The sequence below is a fragment of the Mus caroli genome, chromosome 7, assembly GCF_900094665.2.
Source record: "Mus caroli chromosome 7, CAROLI_EIJ_v1.1, whole genome shotgun sequence".
Lineage (NCBI taxonomy): Eukaryota > Metazoa > Chordata > Mammalia > Rodentia > Muridae > Mus > Mus caroli.
The window spans coordinates 147,036,641-147,046,100 of record NC_034576.1 but is presented as its reverse complement, the minus strand read 5'-3'; the positions used below and the strand labels follow the sequence as shown (position 1 = coordinate 147,046,100).

General features: G+C 51.3%; 1 protein-coding gene across 1 annotated transcript; it reads right to left on the bottom strand.

Moving 5' to 3' along the window:
* Positions 1 to 3,064: 3,064 nt before the first annotated feature.
* On the bottom strand, positions 3,065 to 6,855 carry Fgf4 (fibroblast growth factor 4). Its single transcript, XM_021168991.1, has 3 exons — positions 6,415 to 6,855; positions 5,958 to 6,061; positions 3,065 to 5,541 (listed from the first exon to the last, which is right to left on the bottom strand). Exons 1-3 carry the CDS (start codon positions 6,740 to 6,742, stop codon positions 5,365 to 5,367), a joined length of 609 nt encoding a protein of 202 aa, XP_021024650.1. The 5' UTR covers positions 6,743 to 6,855; the 3' UTR covers positions 3,065 to 5,364.
* Positions 6,856 to 9,460: the final 2,605 nt, after the last annotated feature.

Here is a 9,460-nt window from a genome sequence, read left to right as displayed (position 1 = left end):
ACACACAATAGCTAAGCAGGCGCCAAAGCCAGAAAGACTCCCATGGTACAGCCTCTAACTCTAAAAGTTCCTTTTTTTTTTTTTTTTTTTTTTTTGTAGTTCCAGCTGTTGACCATGCTGGCCTCGAACTCAGATATCCACCTGCCTCTGCCTCCCAAGTGCTGGGATTAAAGGTGTGTGCCACTACTGCCCAGCTTTTTTTTTTTTTTGGCTTTTGATATAAGGTCTCAAGTAGCTCAGGCTGGCCTTAAGCTTACTAGGTAGCTTTGGGTGACCTTGAATCCCCACCTGCCAGCCCCTAGCACCTGACGAGCCCTGACTGGCTACCCACTCACTGTATGGGAAGTTGACCTTGAGATCAAGAGCCTCCTGCCTCTACTTCCCCACTGCTGGATTTCTGGTTTGTTTGGTTTTTAAGACCTAGCCTGATTGAAAGCCAGGCTGTCTTCATGTAAAACTCTGGCTCAATAAGGGCTCTTAAGAGAGCACTCACCTCTGGAGCCCGCTCCGGATCTGCTTCCTCCTGGGACAACAGACAAAGGACCTCAACTGCCCAACCCTGTAGTAGCTCAGAACACTGAGGGTAGCCTGCCTCAGAAGTCACATAGAGACGTTTCTGCCAATGATGAAGCAGAGGGGCACACATGCCTCTCAACAAGAGGAGAGCAGAAGGGGACAGCTGACAGAGCTGTGCCTAACATGGAAGGACTCAGCAAGTGCGGGGCACATGCATACAGACTGTCCAGGATGGGATGCTCTGGGCTTGGCCAATGGCCCAGGGCCCCTGACTGTTTTACATGCTACAAATGGTTCTTTAAATGAGTGAGGCCACCTGCCAGGTGAGTTACACGCTTTCCAGGCTCCTCCAGAGATGAATGCCACACCACTTAGGGAGGTGAAAGTGGAAATAGCCTTGGCTGACCACACCCTGTGGTGCATCTCTCCCACCCACCACTTAATCGACCTTTGTGCACTCTCAGTCTGGCTCAGGTGGCCTTGACTGGGTAGTGGCATGTGATCACTTGGGGCAGCTTCAGGTGGCTTATAGTTTAGTATGACTTCTGGCTTCTCTCCTGGCCATTGTCACCAGGAGAAAGTCTCTATTTGGCTACAGTAACTCTAACACTAGAAAGTTTTCCCTGAAGAAAGGGAGTTGAGGAAGCCCCAGGCTCATCCACTGCACACCCGATGTACTGACCCGAGCAATTTCCCCAAATGTGAGAAACTGGACCACATAACCTGTGGTAGTGGGGACTGTGTGCAAGCTCTCCCAGTAAATTAAAAAGCCCAAATCACCAGGTGTGGTGGTGCATGTCTTGAATCCTGACCTTCAAGAGACAGAGGCAAGCAAGATCTCTGGAAGTTTGAGGCTAGCCTGGTCCATATAGTGAGATCCTGTCTCAAATAAAACAACAAACTGAAAAGAACCCAAAACCCTTAAACCAGGGCCAGAGAAATGGCTTAGTGGACAAAGGCAACTGCCAAACCTGACATGTGACTAGAGAGTGATAGACAGGAAAAACAAAAGACGGGGTCTTATTTGGCTGGCCTGAAATTTCAATATGTGGACTGGGCTATCCTCAAACTCAGAGACCCGTCTGCCTCTGAGTGCTGGTATTAAAGTGTTCTACCATGCCAAGAACTGACTTCTAAGTTGTTCTCTCTGTGCATATGCCCTACCCTGAAGCCCAAAAAAAAAAAAAAAAAAAAAAAAAAAAAGAAAAAAAAAAGAAAAACTTCAAAACTAAAACAAAACAAAGACACACTCAACCCTACTCAGTGCCAGCCACAAAGGACCCCCCTCAACACACACACACACTCATAATCTTTCTGTGTTGGAGATGACCAATTCAAAAGCATCAGTAAGATAACGATGGTTACTTTGTTTAGCTAGAGCAACTTTGCTGAGGAGCCCAAGAGCCAACAGACCAGGTGGATGCTCAAGATTCTAGTTGCTTCTGACCACCTATGACTAACACCTGCACCAGTCCCTTGGGATACTGTAATTGAGTGGCTTAAGGCCTGGGTGTGTGGAGTTAACCTGAAGGCTGGGAGTCTGAATGGGCCAGGTGGACCCTTGTGTGGAGTATGACCTATGCCTGGCCTTCTTTGCATGGGGATATGTCATATAAGTGGCTTGCCCTAGTTCCTTTGCTGGCCCCAAACTCACAATGTATTGGAGGGTCCCCTTGAATTCAGGATCTTCTGCTTTTGCCTCCCAGATGCTGGGATTACAGATATGCCACAGCCTGTTTATGGGATGCTGGGACCCAAGGCAAGGCTCCTTTTTGCTGGGCAAGTGCTTGGTGCCTCCTGAGCCACATCTCTAACCCCTACTTGCTTCTTGTTTTCTTTTTTCTAAGACAGGATTTCTTTGAATTAGCCCTGGAACTAACTCATTCTGTAGGCCAGGCTGGTCTCAAACTCAGAGATCGTCCTGCCCGAGTGCTGAAGATAAAGGTGTTTCATCACCAGCAGCCTACTACTTGGGGTAAAAGATAGTGTCTCATACTCTAGTGGGCTAGAATTCCATCTTAAAAGCAAAGGGCAAAACAAACCCAAAAATCTAAACACTCTCATACAAACTATAAATATATAAGGACAATTAAGACCAAATTTCAACCAGGTGTGGTGGTAAAAACCCATAATCTTAAGAGTTTAAGAGGATGAAGCAGGGATAGAAACTTTATAAAACAGTCAACCTGTGATCTGGTATCTTTCATGACTTGTATGATTTCGTATCACTGAGAGCAGTTGGCTGAAGTCAAACATACATTATGTGTTGACTGTGCTCCTCCTGGCCAGCTTCTGCCTCATTGTGCTTCATGGAATAAGTGAAGTATTCACCGTGGACAGACCCTTAGACCTGGGTTAGTGACTGAGTAGGCAGCCACAGCGCCCCACTGAGGGGAGACACAGGATGCGGTAAAATTTTGTGATACCTTTGCCTCTGGGACTATTTTCCAAGCCACATTTGTGTGTGCACACAGCTAGCTAAAACTAGTCTCCCTGCTCCCACTCTGCTCAGCTGCAAATAGAAAAAAGACAAAGCAGACACAGGTGCTTGCAGACACGTTTGTCATTTTAATATCTCTCCCAATCATTCCCATCAGTCCATGGGGCTGTCTATACATGATTGAATGCTTCTCTTGGATGGAGCATCCACTGTGCATAGCACATACTATCTCTGGGTCGACACCTGTAGTAACTACAGACCGACTCGGTAACAGGGGCAGATACAGAGCAGAAACATCAAACCCATTCTGGTAACAAAGTTCCAAAGATACAGTCTTGTCCCTGGGCGCAGGAAAGGAAGCTAGCTGGCTGAAGAAACAGGTAATAGGTGTCAGGTAGGACCACAGCCTGCCTGAGGCAACATAGCTGCAGAGAATCCCATCAGAACAGGGCAGGAGCCTTCTACCTGTAGTCTCAACATTTGGGCTCAAGCAGTAGGCCAGCCTTGGCTACAGAATAAGACCCCACATTTCCTCCCCCACAAGAGGGAAGCCTATCTCTGTTGAGTGGCCTGGTAGGCACTTGATTTCAATTCCCAGCACCTAACGAGTGGGTGTGGTGGGCAAGGCCTGTAACCTTAGCACTTGGAAATGGGGCAAGAGGATCAGAAATTCAAGGTCATCTTTAGTGACATAGCAAGTTCAGGTACGGCCTGGGCTATGAGACCCAGTCTTTTAGAAAATAACAAAAAGAAAAGACATTTCAACTATCTTCTCCTCAACACTCTTGGAGCCTAGGGCCTGGATTAAAAAACCACAAAAATCACTGTATTGTCCTGTGAGCCACCAGACAGAAAGGAAGTTTGGGAGGAGCTCCCACCTCAGCTTTGGGGCGTGGCTTCTTCCATCTTGGGCTGTGGTACAGAATAGTATTTTAAGTATCCCATTAGCATTCAAACAAAGAGTTTTCTAAAGGAATGTGAAAGACAAAAAAAAAAAAAAAAAAAAAAAAATGCCAATCAGATTTTCCAGTCTTGCTGTCTGTAGCCTCCAATAAAGTTAATTCGGGAGGCGGCTCAGAAGCCTCCCAGCAGAGTCTTAACATCTTGGGAGAAGCATTCCCTGAAGCGAGCTAAGGTCATTTTGTATAAACTCCAAAGTCATTCATTAAAATTAATTGTTCTCCCTCACCTCAGCCCCTTTTTTAAAATGCCGCCGACCCTGCTCTTCCATTTTGGTCTCAGTGACAGGGGTTACATTCGTAAAATATATAAAGAAAAATATAAGGGTTACTTGACTTGGTGACCATATAGTGCACTCCGACAGCTGGCCGTGCATATTTTCACCATGAATACCCCTTACTAAAAGTAAATCATTGGGTAAAGATAGCTGGAACGTGACAAGGGTCCAGCGGGGCGCGAGATGCTACATGTGAAAGAGAAGCAGGCAGACGCACCCAGCAGAGCCTCCAGCTTAGTCACCAGGGTCTCAGGAACTCTGAGGTAGATGGGAATAGAATTCGTTCACCTTAGGGCAGCACCGGAATTCGGACTCCTGCAGTCTGCCTGCATAAAGGCTGCCTGGGGTGGGAAAGGGCAGCTCACCCTTAAATTATGGAGTTCCAGCACAAAGCTTCCCATATTCAGGGAAGCCTGTTTTTCTCAGTTTGATTCTTGCAAAATACATTGTTATATCCCAACAAATCATCCTCTATCACAAAACAGAATTTCATCCCTAGAGTTTTGAGTTGTGGCTTGCGCACACACCTTCTTGTTCATTCCTAGTTCCTTTCCAGAAAATCAAAAGTGCCCTGTTGGCCAGTCCAAAAATGGCAAACAGGAGTTTATAAAGTTGTCTAAGGGTCTCCCATCCGGTAGGTCCAATAAGATTGACTGCAAGAGAGTTCAAAGATCAGTCTTGGAGATCTAAAAACAGAGGCGGGAGGACTTCTGTCCCTGGAGTAAACCGATCCGACAGGGTTCATACCAAAGGGAGCAGAGGGAGCGGCTGCGGCAGAATGCTCCCGGGAAGGCTCAGGGTCCTTCTCACTGCCTCAGAGGTCCCAGGCAGGCCTTTCCAGTTACAGGCCAGGCACCCTTGGAAAGTGATGTCACCAAGTTTTAGAGGCACACATGAAACAGCATCACACCCGTATCTTTGATAGTGAAGAAAGAAGTCTGTTCCGCTGTACCAAAGAGGTCTGAGCTGCAACTTGTTCGTTCTTTTGGTCATTTTCCCCCCAGAAAATGAGAATACTTAAAATTATAAATAATTGGGCGTCCATATATACATATTTAAATAATTTAAATATCTTAGACCAGTTTTTTTTGCAAACAATTCTCCATCGAGAGAAAGTGCTTCTCCTGAGGGGTAGGGTGTGCTTCCGAGGCTGAGGCAGGGCTCCGGAGGGTCACAGTCTAGGAAGGAAGTGGGTTACCTTCATGGTAGGCGACACTCGATTCCCCTTCTTGGTCCGCCCGTTCTTACTAAGGGCCATGAACATACCGGGGTACGCGTAGGATTCGTAGGCGTTGTAATTGTTGGGCAGAAGTATTTCTTTGAATTTACACTCGTCCGTAAAGAAAGGCTGGGAAAGAGGGTACTGGGTGAGCCAGGGACCTGCTGCAATCGGGACCCAAGAGGTCTTTCTTAGGTAGGCGGGGTGTCAAAACTGTCCCAGATTTCGAGCTGGTGATAAGTTCACGCTAGGCATAGCTAGCTCACCTGCTTTGCCCCTATCAACTTAGTATCTCCTGCTGGAGTCCCCCACCCCCATCAGTAAGTACCTCACTCAGGAGGGAATTGGATGGGGTAGTTCTCCCTTGGTCTGAAAACCCAGCCTGCCTCTGGCTACTTTGACTGAAAACCTGAGACCTGGGCAATCCTACTGCCAGTCCCCTGTGATCAACACACAAGTGTATGTGTGGGGTGAAGGGTTTACAATACCACTAGTCTTGCACACCGTCCCGAGCAGGTGACCCAGCCAGACCCGCTGGCACTCACCACACCGAAGAGCTTGCCCCTGCTGCTCATGGCCACGAAGAACCGGCTGGCCACTCCGAAGATGCTCACCACGCCTCGCTGCACCGGAGAGAGCTCCAGAAGACCTGGGGAGGCGGGGATTGGGGGGGATCGCAGGTCAGAAAAACCTAGGTGACCCTGGACCCACACAGACCCTCCGACTCTAAGCCTCTTGGGATCTCTATGCTGGGGTGAAAAGCCCAGGATCCCCAACGCAAACGCCTCAGTCTGGGCGCTTGTCCAGGGCTCCCGTGGGTGCGGGCGGGTGAAGGCACTGGAATTCCGCACCGGGAGCCCAGGCTTCCGAAGGCGGGAGGCGGGGCTCGGCCGCTGGGTGCGCTCTCAGTCCTGGAGCCCAAGGGGTGGGAGCTCGACTCTACCCAGCCCCCGAGACTACTACCGCCCGGGACCCTACCCTCTCGGCGCGCCCAGAACTCACTGTCCCTCGTGTCTGCGTGCACACCACCGATGCGACCGTCGGGCAGCACCTGCAGGTGGAATCCGATGCCCACGTTGCAGTAGAGCCGCCGCAGCCTTTTGAGGCCCAGCAGGTAGTCCCCTGCGCCGCTGCGGACCGCCGCCTGCGGGGGCTGCGCGGCCACCGGCAGGCGTGCCAGCGAGCGGGCCACTAAGCCGTCCCAGCCGTGCCCCAATTCTGCGTGCCGCGTGCCGTTGGGTGCGGCGGTCCCTCGGTCCGCCAGGGCCACCACCAGGGCCAGCAGGACCCCGGGCAGCAGTGTCCCTGTGGTCGGCCGGCGTTTCGCCATCCCGGCCCGCGGGCCGTCCGTGAGTTCGAGCTGCGGGCCGTGAGTTCGGTGAGTGCTGCGCACAGTTCTAAGCAGCGAGAGCAAATAGGGATGCAACGGTGGCGGGATAGTCCCCGCGCGCCCAGCCCTGCTGAGCAGTGGTATATATAGCCGGTGCCCCCTCCTACTCGCCTGCCCGCGGGGCGTCGGTCGCCTGGGAGCCGGGGCGCAGGCCGCCTGCCAATCACCGCCGGGGGAGGAGGCGCGGGCCTGGCGGTGGCTACTGTCACCTGGAGAGACCCCAACCCCTCACTCTTGGCTCCGCCCCGCACTCGAACCTGTTGATCCCGCCCCTTGGCTCTCTGCTCCCCAGGGCATCTCCTGTGCTCCTTCCTTGCGGGACACTAGGTGAACCGCCAGAACCTTTCTGCTGCGCCAAGGACTGACTTGAGCTGACGGTGGGAGGCAAGTCACACTGTGGCTTGGCTATCAGGGTGTAACTCTAAGGGAGCCCGGAGGTAGGGCACGATCGGAGGGAGGGAGGCAAGGCTTGGTCTGGCCCCAGAGGCTTGGAAATTTAAGGGTCTTCCAGGTGATGGGAAGTCTAAACTACGGAATGGGTGCTTCTGAGAACTCAGGTTGAGGACATTCAGGGACAGCAGAGACCCGCACTTTCCTCTTAGGTACCCCAAGGCAAGGACAGAAAGCTGGCAGGATATTGGGCATCAGTTCCCTAGAGATTTTCAAGTGTGGAGGCCAGAACTTCCCAACCTAGGAGCATGTCAAATTAAGGATCTGGAAGGGTCCCTTCCCCCACCAGCACCCCCACCCCCAACTGTGGCCATTCTGGCCTGATGGGGGTGGACTGAGCAGAACCCTGGTACTGCTCACCTAGGTGTGAATGTCCCTGTTCTGTGGTATCTGAGGAACCTGGAGCCAGCAGGTGACCTGGCCACTGATGGAGGAGCCGAAGAGCCTGCTGCACCCCTCACCGAGGAATCAGTAATTTGGACCAGAGCTTCCGGGAGCTGTGGCTTCCTTCTGCCAATCCTCTGTCATTGGGCTTGCACCAATCATTCCTGGTCCTACTCAGAACACCAAAGGGAATGCAGCCAGGTCCTGAGACCCAGAGGAGACACTTGAGCATCTATCTATCTATCTATCTACCCCTTAGTGGGGATTACACCATGTCTCCAAATCCCTTAATGAGGCATTCTGATGCACCTGGCAGCCTGGGATAACCACGTCCTCCAGTGGCAGGTAGAGCTGCCGCTGTGCACAGGCTCCCACGCACATGCGCACGCGAGTACACACACACACAGAGGCACAAACTCTCTCTCTCTCTCTCACACACACACACTCATGGATGTACACATGTGTGTACTTGCATACACACACCCTGCTGAGAAACATCCTTCCTGTCCCAGGGTTCCCTAGATCCCCTGCTGTGAGTGTCACTGGAGGAGGGCTGCAGGCCTTAGTCTGGGCACTCCTGGGTGTTCCTTTCTGGGGCTGGGCCCAGGCTGGATCAGATCTAGATCATTGCCCTGGTGGTAGGCAGGTCCCCCCACCCCAACTCAATTTGGGAGTGCATCCCTGACTCCAGAAGGAGCTGCTGGCCACCACACCCTGTGGGTGCTCTTGACAGTGGTTAGTAGTCAGGAGGACCAAGGTTGGGCACTACCATTGAACTGCTTTGGGGCCTGCTTTTTGTTCCAGGCTGTGGCTCCAAAACCTCCAGTAAGTGCTTCAGGCTCCTCCAAGTTCAGAAGTGTTGGGGAAAATATGAGAGCACGGGTGAGGATAGGGCTCTCGGGGACTAACCCCAGTCTGCCACCAGACCCCGACCTCATGCCTGTCCAGCATCCAGCCCTTTCCCTGCAGGGAAGATCCAGAAATCTTTTGACCCAGGACTCCTCCACCTTAGGCTCCCCTAGGACCTCAGTCTTCCCAAGCCTGTGAGCCTCCACTCACTCCACTTGCAGCCAATTCACACCTTTAAAGAATCTTATTGTGGCTGGGCAGTGGTGGCGCACGCCTTTAATCCCAGCACTAAGGAGGCAGAAGCAGGTACATCTCTGAATTTGAGACTGTCCTGAGTTCCAAGTCAGCCTGGGCTACAAAATAAGATCCTGTCTCAAAAGGAAAAACAACAACGCCGGGCAGTGGTGGCGCACACCTTTAATCCCAGCACTTGGGAGGCAAAGGGAGGTGGATTTCTGAGTTCAAGGCCAGCCTGGTTTACAGATTGAGTTCCAGGACAGCCAGGGCTATACAGAGAAACTCTGCCTCAAAAACACCAAAAAAAAAAAAAAAAAAAGGAAAAACAACCCAAACAAAAGTCTTCATTTGCCAGGCCATGGTGGCATACTAATCCCAATACTCTGGAAGCAGAGATAGGAGGATCTCTGAGTTCAAGGCCAGCCTGGACTACAGATTCAGTTCCAGGATAGCCAGGGCTACACAGACCAAAACAAAATAAAACAAGTCTCCATTTATTATCTGCCCCTCCCCCTGCTGAAATTGTCACCATCACAGTGCGATCACAGGTGTGGGTCTTTCTCAGTTCTTGGCTCCAGGGCTTGGAACACAGTAAGTGTTAAATGCTGTTTGTGGACCAGTGGCTACTGGCTAAGACTGGCTGGCCTGGAGCAAGTCTGCTGATGACTTCAGGCTAGGGGCTGAAACTTTTAAGTGCCTGGGACAGATAGGATGGGATATTGTGATTTTGGCTTATCT

Bases quoted from the DNA above. Each gene is read 5' to 3' on its own strand.
- Fgf4 (XM_021168991.1), bottom strand. From the start codon at position 6,742: ATGGCGAAACGCCGGCCGACCACAGGGACACTGCTGCCCGGGGTCCTG. The intron at 6,062-6,414 runs GTGAGTTCTGGG...CCGCCTCCCCAG, and splicing joins GCACGCAGACACGAGGGACA to GTCTTCTGGAGCTCTCTCCG. The intron at 5,542-5,957 runs GTGAGTGCCAGC...CCTCTTTCCCAG, and splicing joins GGGGCAAGCTCTTCGGTGTG to CCTTTCTTTACGGACGAGTG.